The sequence below is a fragment of the Rhinolophus sinicus genome, linkage group LG04, assembly GCF_036562045.2.
Source record: "Rhinolophus sinicus isolate RSC01 linkage group LG04, ASM3656204v1, whole genome shotgun sequence".
NCBI classification, from domain to species: Eukaryota; Metazoa; Chordata; class Mammalia; order Chiroptera; family Rhinolophidae; genus Rhinolophus; species Rhinolophus sinicus.
Window position 1 is genome coordinate 27739762 of NC_133754.1, and position 14582 is coordinate 27754343.

The 14582-nt window shown below is 35.4% G+C and overlaps 1 protein-coding gene across 15 annotated transcripts in view; it reads right to left on the reverse strand.

Annotated features, from left to right (window-relative positions):
• The window catches only part of MYCBP2 (MYC binding protein 2), a 240014-nt gene that overhangs the window by 36411 nt on the left and 189021 nt on the right, over nt 1-14582 (reverse strand). For 10 of the 15 annotated variants that reach the window (XM_074329406.1, XM_074329401.1, XM_074329409.1 and 7 more), the window contains 5 exons: nt 11259-11360; nt 5089-6729; nt 3990-4159; nt 3006-3250; nt 691-858 (listed from right to left, as the gene is read on the reverse strand). In XM_074329406.1, the coding sequence (XP_074185507.1) occupies nt 691-858; nt 3006-3250; nt 3990-4159; nt 5089-6729; nt 11259-11360 (2326 nt within the window). The remainder of the gene's footprint in view (nt 1-690; nt 859-3005; nt 3251-3989; nt 4160-5088; nt 6730-11258; nt 11361-14582) is intronic. The other 5 variants (XM_019738128.2, XM_074329410.1, XM_074329413.1 and 2 more) reach the window with 1 other exon arrangement.

Here is a 14582-nt window from a genome sequence, read left to right on the forward strand (position 1 = left end):
ACTGTTTTTTTTTCATGTATTCTTTCTGCTGTTGCCTCATCCCAAATTGGGACATTTTTGCTCATTGGGATTTCTGGAGTTGTTTCTTTTCCATCATTCAAGACAGGTTTGAATCCTATGGCCCTCAGTAAAGATTATACTCGAATATTTTCTAGTAAGTGGGTAACTCTGAATATTTTCTTTACTCACCACCCTAAGTGTATGTACATTCTTGTGTGAATGACTATAAGTGTTGTACATAATTGACTGAGGTAAATGTGCCTCGATGTCACTTTGGGCTGTTTTGGTTCCCAAGTTAGCAGAGAGGGGAGAATTGTAAGCAATAATCCAAGAAGATCACATTTTCCGTGCTACTTCTTCCATGAAACCATCTCTAAGCAAAGCCTCAAAGTGACCTTTCTCTAGTCTGATTTACTATAGCACTAAATGACATATCATATAATGGAATATTTTATTATCACTTCATGAGTTGATCTTTTCTCTCCCATTAGTCTGTCTCTGCCATCAAGGACCTTATCTTATTCATGTATGTATGTTTTTTCTTACTGCTCTAATAGTTAGCAGAGCTGACTCAGGTGCTTTCTGACATGGAAGGATATACAAAAAAAATTTTACAGCATTCTTTTGTAGCTCAAAGTGTTTCTTCCACCAAATATTGGCTCTTCAGCAGACAGGAGATAACTCAAATACCTTGGTGGCATAGACTTCATATTGCTCTCTGGCTCCTCAAACACATTAGGACTTGCATCAGGAGTTACTGATATGTATGGGGCAGGTACGGATGTTGAACGCAGGTATCTCATCTCATCCTGGAATAGGTTGTCATCTTGATAGCCCACAAAATTTTCATGATGATGCCTACATTAAATAAAACCCAATAAGTTAAAGTATAATGGCAATATCGATACCTTCTAATTTTAATTTCCTTTGTAAAAGTAAAAGCAGCACATGTAAATCTGTAAGGGTGAAGTGTTAAAATAATCATACCATGTTTCCCCGAAAATAAGACCTAGCCAGACCATCAGCTCTAATGCATCTTTTGGAGCAAAAATTGATATAAGACCTGGTCTTATTTGACTATAAGACCCGGTCTCATATAATATATTATAAGACCTGGTCTTATATTAATTTTTGCTCCAAAAGACGCATTAGAGCTGATGGTCCGGCTAGGTCTTATTTTTAGGGAAACACAGTAGATGTCAGTGGGAGGACATAAAAGTCTGATAATTTTATACATAGATATTCCAGGTACCACAAATATTTCAAATCCAAAAGTGAACTCATTTTCTTTCAAGACCTTTTCTGTGTTCGAGTGTTTTGGTGAATGATCCCACCAACCATCTAGACGCCTAGGCTAAAATATCTCAGTGTTACAGCGGGCTAGACCTTAGCCATGAGGTCTAAGAATAGTAGGTTTCCTCTGACAATCATTCTCTCTTCTCATTCCCTGTCATTATTTCCTTGGTTTAGGTTCCTGTTTCTTACATGGACTATTGAAATATAGGTAGTCACTTGTTTGATAGGAACATATATGAGACAAAATTGAGAAAGACTAGATATATGAAATGTTCCACGAGGTGGGGGAGTGTCCATTCCCTAGAGAGCTAAAAATGTAAAATACATAATTATTGTATATCAGTATTTTTACATGTCTTACAATTAGATTCTTTCTTTTTCAAAGTTGGACAATGAGTTGTTAACCTCAGTCTACCAAGTGGACTGACTGAAGCTAAAGATGTGCTGCATTTGGCATACCTGATGACTTCCATCTTGATCTCAAAACTACTTAGTTTCACATTTTCATTTTTGTTTCCCATTCATTTTATTGAAACAGTAAGGATAAAAGTAAAAAACAAACAAACAAAAACTATGTAACTCTGCTGTACAAAAAGGACAACATTGCCGAAATGGAACTGTTGGTTGGTAAGTCATGCCAGCCGGCAGTGTCTAGAAATCTTCACTTGTCAGGTGATGGAAAAAATTTGAATTCGGTATACGACAGCCTGTTTTAGAGTGTCAGTGTTTAATGTGTAAAAGTACAGTCTGCATCACCCAACTCCAGTACAGGAGTATAGCATATACTGTTAATAGGCTCGTCTCCATCTTCACTCATACCCTTTTATTCAGCGTCCACATTAGTAGCTGAGTGATCTTCTAACTGCAAGCCAGTTCATGCATTACCCTGCTTAAAATTCTTCCACTGTTTCCTCTATCTAAGGGATAAAATCCAACCTTAGCATGTAATTCCTTAAACGTGCAATGCTTTTTCATCCTTTATGTCTCACATATGTGATTTACTCTGTTAGGAATCGCTTTTCTCCCATTACCCGCTTGGTTAATTTCTATTTATCCTTCAAGACTCTGGTAAAACTTCAGATTCTCTGATAAACCTTTCCTAATTTCCTTGGGAATCCAGGAACACTCCATCTTTTATGTGCTACCAGTATCCTGCACATACTTCTATCACAGTACTCATCACGTAACATTTAAATATTTCATTTACATGTCTGACTTCCTATCAGAGGGCGAACACAAAGAAGTCAAGCTTTTATTATAATCATCTTGGTGTCTTCAAGGTATAGCACAAAGTCAGTAACCAGTTGGTACTCATTTAAATGCTACCAGAATGAGTAATTTAAAAAATGAAAGACTTCTATAGGAAATAGTTTCTTTCCACTTCAGCACTTCCTGCTAATAATAGGATGAAGTCAGTCTACCAAACAGTAAAAGATAGCTCAAGTCTTACTTTCTAAGACATATACTGCATTGGTAATAATACAAATTGACATAGTATTTACAGGTTTTTAAAAAAATACCTACTACCATAAAGTGTGTATGTACCCTATCCGTCATATGTTGGCCAAGGCGACTCAGAAAATGAACTCCTAGAGGTCTCTTATTGTACACAGTATGTAATGTAGCATGGGTATTCGGAGCATGCTATCAGTTAATCAACAATAGCTGTTAATCCAAAGCGACTGAGGAAAACAACCAAGTTATATTACCGAGCTAATGTCTGCAGGTAGAGACAAGGCATTTTAACAGGAAGATCCTCAGAAATGCCCTCTTTCACGCTGGGAAGCTGGGACTGGAAAGGCTTGGCAGGATGGTAACACAGAATGCTGGGTTCCGCGGCGCTGCTCAGGGACAGCAGGAAGAGCGCGTTGGCTCTGATCACCTGGTGAGCTTCCATGGTGGGCAAGGCGCGGGGAGTCTTGACCTGCATTGGCTTCCTCCTCGATTGTTTGACCTGGCCAAGAAAAATGTGGAGTGATCTTTTCCTATTTATATTCAGGTTCTAAGTTTCTTAACCTAAGCATGTTGAGTCTCTAATAAAAATTATTAAACATTGTGGAAGCATTTTAAAATAATAACAGTGATTACCAAAACCAACATTCACTTCATGCTTCTCCTGAGCTGACTGAAACTATTTTATATTGAACATAAACTATATTTCTTTCCTTTCCTTGGGCAAATTAAAAACTTAAGTCGTAAAGTCTAAATGTAACTGTTTTGGAAAAAGAGTAAATAATCTGTGTGGCTGTGCATATATTCAGCAAAAATTGTTAGTCAGGTGTGCCACTGGTGTGAATGATCTTGCCTTTCCACAAGTCCTATGACATAATTACGGTTGAAGAAAAAGAGAGAGGAGATAAAGAGTAACAAAAGGGAAGAGAAAAAAGAGGCAGCATTTCGAGAGACAGCTACGTATATGCGTAGAGTAGTAATAATGAATTAAACAGTAAAATTTGTCAATAAGGCATATATGCCACAGGTTTGCCGTCTTGTATTATCCCAAGATATAGTTTATTTCTGTAATAAAAATCGCTGGCCAAGTGCAAATATTAAATTTGTATATTATTCCTGCTATAAAGCCGATCTTTAATAGCAACTATGTGGAGTTATGTGATATAAGGTGATCATAAAAAGAGATTTTTTATAAGGTTTATCCTTATTATTAACACACAGCCAGAACAGAATAAAAATACCTTTTCCCTTGCAGCGGCCTGTTTTTCACGGAGGTATTTTTCTCTGCAGCGATCACACACCAGATACCAAGTGCTCCCTCCTATGCCACCATCACCACAGTTACCAGCCCATCCGCCACAAAAATGGCCAATGCTATTGTAACCTTGTCCACCAGCATACCGGCCACAACCTTGAAACAAGAAAATAAAGAATTAACACTTTAAGTGCCCTTAGTTGTCTGACCATTGCCACTTATACATTAATGACAGATTTACCTTCTTAAAGGAAGCAAAATCCTGAGGTAAGTATCTGACTTTTTTCTTTTCAGGTTATTAACTATATCAGAAACATAGCATACTTGACTCAAAAGTAATCAAATAAATGATGCCTAAATTCTCCACAAAGACAGATGAAAAGACATGTATGATGTGGGTACATTTAGATTTACTTAAGTATGCCAATATATTAAACAAAATACGTATAAAATGTTCTGTAAGAATCATGTATTTTAAGGAATGATATATTTTACAGAAGGTATCAGGTATAATATGTACAAAGAGAAAAAAATTAACTAAACTTGTAATAGGTGAATTTTGGAATACTAATCAATTGTTATAGAAATCCTCACATTTACCTAGAACAGTTTTCTGATGACACAGTTGATATCACTTCCATAAGAAAATGCCAAAGAAATCAGTATAATCTAATTTAATTTGCAATTTTGAGCAGGAAAACACTAAAATCAAAGGAGACCTAATGTTGGGATCTTTCCTGAGTGTATGGATATGTCATTATTTCTACTGTGGAGATGCCTTAACAGCACCCTTTGGGTAATGCATAAAACATTTAAAAAATAAACAATATTTCAGAATGTAATACATAGAAATGAAATAGTACTAAATTGCCTTGCCACCACACTAATAGAATTTCTTTACCTATTTTTCACAAAAAACCTATACTGATAGTGCACTTTAAAAATTACATTATAAGATGCTATAAATTCTGGGCAATAGCTTCCCTATATTTTAACATAATTTATAGAACAGCTCAAGTTAGAAGTTACCTAGTTCATTTTTTCTTAACAAACACTACTTACATGTATTCAATATTATCATTTACCTGGGTGAGCTTGCCTCATGTGGTACGTCACTGGGTATGGGTGTGACTCTCCACACAGCTCACAGATGGTGTCTTTCTCTGGTCCTCCTACTGCCAGCTGGGCCATCTCACCAAATAAATTACCCCTGGGCCGAACTTCTGCCTTCTCTTTTTTCTTTTTTTCTTTTTTGGTCTTCTTAGTCTCTTTTTCACACTCTTTCTTTTTAAGAACTGCACAAGAACCAGGACTTGGAAAAATCATATTCTGGGAAGCTGCTTTGATAGTAGCCAAAGAGATGTCTTCCCAAAAAGCCACTAAGTGTTGTAAAGTTAAGGGAAGAGGAGACTTAGACTTCATTGGGTGATGCATGGACATTTCAAAAGTGGCTTCAGTTTTCCCATCCTCACATTTCTCATGCAGAGGTGGTTCCTTAAGCATAGACAACACCTTATTTTTGTTGATGCTACCCATTTTAGATATATCTGGTCCATGAGGTGAAATATTAAACATATTCAGTGCAGATGATATTTCCAGTGAGTGTCTATTTTTTAATTTGGTTTCCTTTTCTTCTGTAGGCTGTTGGCTGTTTAAACTACTTCTTATAGGCGCATGTTCTTTGGAAAGTTCAGGATTAAATTTTAAGAAAGAAGAACAAGCCATTGCATCGTGTACTATGCCTTCGTGCCACAGGAAAGAGGCAAAGACAGCTCTGGCACACTCCGCCACGGAGGGAGACATGGCTTGCTTGGCTGGCTCTAAAGGTTTAGATCCGTCTCCTTTGAAGAGAAAGCTAGATTTTTCCTTTTTGGGCCTGGTGTGCCTATTAGCACATTTTCTACTTATTTTGGGGGATGCTCTCATGTCCTGTTCATCTTTCAGTGGGGCTTTTCCTATGCTGAAATGAACTTTATTTGAACCTTCATCTACACTCTTAAATTCACTGTTTTCATCACAGGTGCTATCTGTCAGACTGTTTGTTTTTAAAGTACTTGAAGTGCAGACTTCAACCACCTCACTGTGAAGGTTTTCTTGTACCACATGGGGAGAAGGCGCTCTATTTTCAGATCCCGGGGAATCTTTTGAGTCCTTTGGTACTGGTTTTGGTTTTGGGGATGTTGATCGTCCCCTTAATGGTTCTGTGAGGGGCATTTTTTTCTTGCGGAGGGTATCTGGATCAAGTGTGTACGAGTCCGATTTGGAACGCTCCCGAGGAGGATCAAGTTTTGTCTTAACAGGAGCAGTGCTTTTTTGAGGTAGATTCTTATCATGTGGTGAGGAGGAGCGGGAACTAGTACCCGATGGGCTAGACCTACTGGTTGGGAGAGTCTTTGGCTTAGGTGATGATGACCGAGAACCTGGTCCTGGGGATTCAGCTCTGAAGCTAGAAGACATCCTCCCATCAGATTTCAGCGTCTGCAAGGTGTTATGGTTGGGGGACAATGACCTACTGTGAGAATCTGACCTCAACTTTGCAGCATCAGATTTCAACATGAGGGATTCACTAGCTGATAAACCTTCGGTGCCCCTTGGCTTCTTCTGATCAGCGGGAGTCCGGCTCATACGCCCATCAGGTTTAAGCGATCTGCTGTATTTGGACGATAGGTCTGATTTTCCTGATGTACAGACCGGTCTAGAAGATGTTGAGATAGTTCCTCGGTCACCTGTATGGTCCATTTCATAGTAAAACTTGTTAATAAAATTATAACTTACTGATAATTTAGCTACTAAACACTTAAATACAAAACATAGCTAAAAAATTTATACTGCTTGTTACAGACAAAAACACTTGAAGAATAAAGGGGAAAAAAGGGAAATATTTCTCATAACATTTCTATTTCATCACTATACAACCATTTCCACCAAAAACAATTTTCATGGATGCAAAAGAGACTGAACAAATAGTACCTATGTACCAGTATAAATTATCTGTCATATCCGAACCTCACCTTTAGTACAATAATTAATTGAGAATTTGAATTCAGTGAGGGATTAAAAAGAAAAAAAACACAGCTAATTTTTTGGAATAAAAAAAATGAAAACACATATATTTTTAAATATAAAGTAGTCAGGCTAAATTTCCAGTAGAGTGATACTTGTTAGGGTAACAGTGCCGGACTTACTGAATTAGGAAACTGAATTTATATATAATTTATCGTTTTAGTACACAAATACATTAGGCTAATAAAGAGCTGCTTAGGAGACACTATTTTAATGATTGGATTAGAATAATTTATAATTAACATATGAATGCCCAAAGGTATTATTTAATTACATGCAATTCAGGCAATCTATTGTTTCTAAATAAACTCTATTCTAAAAATTTACTTATTTAGCTCATTAAACTTAGTTGGTTAGAATTCAAGCTTGTGTCCCATTGGAAAAAAGAGGATCCTCGGAATCAGTAGTACATGTCTGAATTGTGGTGGGGTGGGGTGGGGGGCTTGAAATAAAGAGTCAGGAAAATAACAGATACAAATATAAAAAGAAAAATATTCCACCTATTTTCCAGGCAAATCATTAGATACTTCTACATGGGCACTTTTTTTCTTTTTTCTTTTTTTGTATCCTGACCCTCACTCATTCAGTGTTTCTCCTTCCTACTATTAATACTTCGTACTTGCCTTTGAGGCATTACAGCCAAGTCGTCTTTGTCGCTAGTAAATGTTAAAACCTAACATTTAAACCTCTCCTCCCTAAAATAAGAACTCCTAGTCATAATGCAAGTGATATTAGTTACTTGTTAGGAGGAAAACAACCTGATTAAAGTGATTTATGTGGTACGAAAAATTGAAAATCCATAAACCTTGCTGGAAGTATTTATGTATTTTTAAAAAGGGTACCTAGTAAATTGGGAACAATCTGTTAACCGGTTACACTGCAGGTATTTCTTTCTTTTTTATTTTTGGAAAAAGGGATGTGAACAAATTTGAATGACACAGGGAAATGTTTTTTGGCTTGGGTGTGTGTGCATGCATGCAAGCGCACCATGTGTGTTTGTAGTCACGCTCCAGCTAACTACAAGTCAAGACGATATTGCCATAGAATCTGCCCTTCTAATGGAAGGTCTGCAAGGACTGGTATTTTTGTCTATTACTCTTCACTCATGTAATGCTAAAAATGGATCCTGGGATATAGTAAGTGCTCAATAAATATTTGTTGAATGAGGAAGTGAATTCCTATTTTTTAAAATATTTTTTTCTTCTGCTAGTCCCAAATCTTCAGGTTCTGCAAAAATCCACTTTTTACAATTATGGCTCCCAAGGCCACAGGGCAGAGGTGACAAGAGCCATTGTTGTGTAAGGGTCAGTTGCTTGCAAGTAAAATAATTCTGTGGTAAAATAATGAAATATGGCAAATCGCCTCTTTAGGGCGCGTTGATGAACTGAATATTTAATTGCAACATGCCATTCATCATTCTTTGGATGAATAAAAGTAACTATTAAATATAACGTTCCTCAGTTTCTTGCAATCCTTTATTATTCTATCATGAACTTCATTTATTATGTATGTGTTCTTTTTATAAAAGCACTGTAAGAAACTGGGCTAAGTTCAGGGAAAAAAATGGGTAAACAAATCACAACACACACAAAAATCCAGATACTGATGCTTTCGTGGTAGAGCAAAGATTAAAAGAAGTTACAATCTTATAAGTGCTCTCAAATTATATAAAAGTAGTTTAAGAAACTGCTGACCATATTTTGATCCATAGAGCAAATTTTATAAAAAAATATATTGAATTTGGTAGAATTAAACATCAACTTAGTCCTTGCCACTAATTTTGAGGGTGTGATGTTTAGAGTATTAATTTTTTTTTTACTAATCTGACAGCCTTCATCATCACATTTATTTTGGAAGCTGAACCACATATAATGGTGAATCTAGACAAATAGGTAGTAAACCTTTTATATCCTGCACCTGTCTCTCTAAAAGATCGATTTGTACATCGAAGGAGGTTTGCTTTCTAAATTAATGGTGTGCAAATCCTCACAAAGGAAATCTCCTCTGTGACTGGTTGAACAATGGAATCTTTCAAATAGCAGGAACACGCTTGTCATGTTATTGCAAAAGTGTTAAACAGAGAGGGTTAGAGAGGGTAGGCATCTGTATACCTTATCTCTCTACCTCTAGTAGTGGTGAATCTTTTCTTAAGATCTCTAAATAGTGATAGTTGAGTACTGTTGTGTGATAGTGGTGAACTGTTGGAGTCCAAGTGCATAAAAAATGTGCAATTATTTCTTCCTGAGATTTGTCAAATTATAATTAAATCCTTTTGAAAAATTTACTTTTCCAAAATATATCTCATATATTTTTTTAAAAAAGAATATGTCAAGTGAAGTGTGGTAAATCTATATGCACTAATGTTTATCTCCTTTATTTGGGTTTCAAAAGTTTTGAAGCATATAGTGTTACTAATTGTCACGTTGTGGCTGCTTGAAATACCAATAAACAAATCATTAAAAATCTTTAGATCATACATACTTTCACTTCATCACTTGAGTTTAATGATTGTTTATCATATATAAGTTTAATTAAAATAGGCAAAATATTTTCTAACCTCAAAGGAATTCTGAAAAAAAATACATGACAGAATAGAAATTTAGTACATTCAAACAAATTAGTAAACATGTTAAATGTTAAGTATTCATTCATTACTGACCTACATCATTGCTTTCATGCCAAAATTGTAAATCATCACGTTATATGATACCACACTATAATACAGCAGAATGTAGTACTATACTGTGATATGATATGCAATAATATATAGTATATATCAGGTTATATAACACTATGTACTATAGAGATCAAGTTCTATAAAAGTATTTATTATACGATAATACTTATGGCATCATTGTCAATTGTACAAACAAATGTAAAACTGTTACCCATTTCTAAGAAAAAAGAAAACTAATAATTACTTGAGGGCAGCCCGGAGGCTCAGGCAGTTGGAGCGCCATGCTCCTAACGCCGAAGGCCACCGGTTTGATTCCCACATGGGCCAGTGAGCTGCACCCTCTACAGCTAAGACTGTGAACAACTGCTCTCCCTGGATCTGGGCTGCTGTGAACAGCCGGAGGGCGGTGTGAACTGCTGTGAGCTGCCATGGGGCTGCTGTGTGCTGACGTGTGCTACTGTGAGCAGCTGGTGTGTGGCCCGCAGCCGGCAAGAACGGCTGTGAGCAGCCGACCAACAACCGGTGACTGACTGCCTCAGCTGGGGGGAGCGCAAGGCTCATAATACCAGCATGGGCCAGGGAGCTGTGTCCTACACATCTAGACTGAGAAACAACGGCTTAAAAACTGGGGGGGATGAGAAGGGGGGGTGGGGGCAAAAAAAAAATTACTTGATAAACTTATGCAATATATTAGCCACTGCTGCAAAATTTGATAAAATTTTCTTAAAATACAGGATTTTAAAAGTTTACATATTAATTTAAGATGAAAATGTGAGTAGATATAGATAGTATTTTAAAAGAATAAAAGCATATTTTAAAATTGAAATTTTATCAGTTGTCAATACAGTTTAAACATTACTAAGTTTAAAAATTTAAAACTAAGTAACTAGTACTACAAAGAAGACTCATGCCAGACAGGTAAGTAGGTCAGTGTAGGGTGTGTGTGTGTGTGTGTGTGTGTGTGTGTGTGTGTGTGTGTATTTATGCACCCTGATAATGAAGTTAAACTAAAAAACTTTAACTAATTATCAAAGTGTTTCTTATAAAAAAATCTAAAATAGAAAAATGATTCTTACATTGTATAACAGAAAAATGAGTTTAAGACTAACCAGTTACATAAGATTATTATATTTTTATAGATCACAATGTGCTTCATGACTTAGATATATACCATCTTGTTCTGATAATAAAGATTTTACAGCTCTCCAAATCAGGCATTTCTGTCTATATACTACCTATTTTACCTTTTAAGATATCATATAGGTTTGAAATTAAATAGGAGTAATATATAACCTATAGCTATAGTAAACATGCATTATCAATTAGGGTAATGAATACTATAATACTGACGATATATCACAAATAACCCCAAAACATCAAAATTGAAATAAAATGATAAACTTGAATCTTAAAAAATGGAATGGGATGAAAATGAGTGAGGTGAACTAAAATTTCCTTATTGAAACCGCCTATGTTCATTAAGAATGGCCCATCCATGAATGCACACATACCCACCCTTTGTTTTGTGAGACAGAGATGAGAGAGCAGAGGCAGGCCCAGCTACACCATAATTTTTGTAAATGCGCTCACGAGAAGCAAGGTTGCGAGATGGAGATTCTATAGTGGAAAACATTGGCAAAGAAGCAGCACAGATTCAATGGAAAAAAAAAATTGGCAGAGAATGCAAGCAGAAACAAAGCATTTCAAATGGTTATGTGTGAATATTAACTATTATTAAAAAGTTTATATTCCACTAAATTTATCAACAAGTTTATATTTCTCGAAAATTAAAACTGAAACAATAGTCAAATTAAATTTATTTAGATTAATAATGATAGCTACAAATATGTTAACTTAAAAGTTAGATAAGGCTCATCGTTCTGATAAATCAAATTTGAGCATTTCTTTTTAGACTAATACTTCTTTAAGTCGGTTTTTTTCAATTTGGTCCTCATTTCCATATAAATAGAAGTTTGTAAGTAAAACTGTTTTGGTAAATAATGAGAGATAAATGTTACTTACAGTTTGACCTACTGTCACCTGGTTTTTCGTATGGGCACATGACTATGATTTTTCCATTATGTAACTCAGAATTCGGACCCAAGTTGACATTTATGGTTGACTACTTTTCTGAGTGCATCTTCAGTGAACAATGCTAGTACTAATCCCAATATTTAGTGTTTTTCTGTATATGTTATTACTGAGACACCACATTTTGTTTATAAGTTTCATAACACAAAGCAAAGAAAATGGACAAGTCACTGAAAATGTTAGACACATTCATGATTTACCATGCAGAAAATGAAGTACTTAACATTAAATAATTTATCTTTTTAAAAAGGATTAATAGAACCCTTAAGGTTAATAGCAGTATGCTAAAAAAAATCCCACCTTATCTAAGTGAAAAAAAAATCCAATTTATTTAAAATTTTACTTCATGGCAATTAAAATAAATGTAATCAATTGAGGTGAAATAAAGTCAGGTAATGAGACAACGTAATACTACTTAAATAAAAAATTGGATACAACATATACTTTTCCCAAAACAGAAAAGTAATAGTTGACTGATTCATTACTATGACCAAGATTAAAGGTGAACTACTCATAAACCAAAAAGTCATTCCATTCAAGGTACTGAGTACGTATCGTGTTTCAGATAGTGCTCTAGGCATTGAGAATAAAATGATGAGCAGAAATAAAGTTCCTGCTCTAATGGAGCTTATCTTCAGGTGAAAAAAGAAATGAACAAGTAAGTATACGCGTATACTTGATCAAGTGGTGATAGACTTGGGAGTCATAAGCTTGTAGATGTTGGGCAATATTCTATGCCTGAATAAGACTACTTAGAGATGAGGTCTAGAAGAACCCAAAGTTCTGGGACATTCCAAGGAATACAGAACAGAGGAGGATGTAGAAAAGAGAATGAAAATGAACAGCTGATAAGGTAGGAAATATACAGCAGGCAAAGGAAGATGGTGTTTCAAGGAGGAAAGAGAGGTCAACTCTGTCAAACACTGCTGATAGATCAAGTAAAATGAGACCTTAGAATGGACAACTGAACTTAGCAAAACAAGTAAAGAGTGACTAGAGCAATTTCTGCGGATAAGGGCAACTGCAAGAACATCTTGAAGCGGGTTCAAGAGAAAATGATGGGAGTGGGTGGAGAAACGTGACATACATGCCATCAAATCATCTTTATCTAAGTTAAAAAATGTTCCATTTTTAATATTTTTGAGCATCCTTCTTTTTGAAGTCGATAAAACTCAAAAAGTACCAGTTACTACAAAATAAATTCATATGCTTTCTAAATCTCATATAACACATAGTCTGCAACTCTTATTGAAAATATCAGTTAGGAGGGCGACAGCTTTTGATTGGAAGAGTTAATTCAAGGGGAATTCAAAATGCCAATGTAAGGAGATAGTTGGGCTTAGTCGCTAAAATCTGTGAAGACTGGGGTTGGCAGGAGGAAACAGGAGCAGGAAATCAGAATACTATCTTAATTGGAAGGACCCAAAAACATAAATGTGATAAACTACAAGGATACTTGTAGAATAAGATGTTAAGAGGTTTAAGGACAAACTCCTAGAAAAGGCTTTGAAGCCAAAACAGCCTTGAAGTCTTTTTCAAAATGTCACAAAACCTAGAGAGATTGAATTCCTAGGCATAATTTGTAGTGAATAAGAAAAATCTTTTAAAAGTCTAAAGAGGTTATAGTTAAATGCCTAAAGAAATTAAGTTATGACTGCAGACAACTTGTGCTATGCATTTAATTTTTACAAAATTTGCTCTTTATGTTTAAATATACCTTGATATAGTTAATTTTTTAAAAGATTTGTATTTTCAATTTTAAAAAGAGAAGCAATCCTTAAGAGACACACTGCAAGGCAGGCAATATTATTGCATCAGATATATCCAGAATCCTAGTAAATGTATCAGGAGAAACGTGGAATTGCATGAATGCTAAAGGAGCTTATGACATGGAATAAAAACTGAAAATTATTTACATAAATGTTAGTATATTAAATGAATCATAAAAGAATGAAAGTTAGAACAAAATTTCCAACTTAAGGACAAAATAGAAATAAGCTTTTCACTGGGATATAACATCAATCCACATGATATGAATGTAGAAAGGAAGGTACATGAAAACATGTAAGATAGATAACCCCCAAAATATGATGTGTCTCTAAATGACTTCGAGACGTAACTGTACTTACATAAAACTTGCTTGTAATATTACTGAATATATACCGGGGTTGTAAAAAATACGTATACACATGACTTATATTCATCTTTTGTTACTGGTATATATTGAGTATTACAATTTTAATACAGTTTTTCCTTTTTAAAAATGTGTATACATTTTTTTGGCACCCTCTGTAGTAAACCCCTAGTAAATATGGTTAAGGGATATAACATTAGAGATTAGCATATAATTTCAGAGTTTGTGATGGCCAAGAGAGGAAAATTTGGAGCAAAATTTGATGTGTATATATGCTAGGCCCTGGAAAAAATCACTTCAAAAACTTCCAAGAAAAGATTCAGCATTGCTCCTTGAGCAACAATTTGAGGCACATGAGGGCTGGGGATACTCTCAGCAATAAAAAACCCGGTGCTCCACAAACTGTTTATTAGTTGCAAGGGAAAAAATAGTATCTATTTGTCATAGAAATTAGACTTTTTATCAGGTGATTAACACTAACCATAACCATGTGCTGCCTTCAGGAGGATACGCTTATGAAGTACAAGGACAGCTAAAACTCAGTCTCGTCTGAGTCAGATTTGCCAGTTAATTACATAACTTTGGGCAAGTCACTGAGAATTCCCTTATCTCCA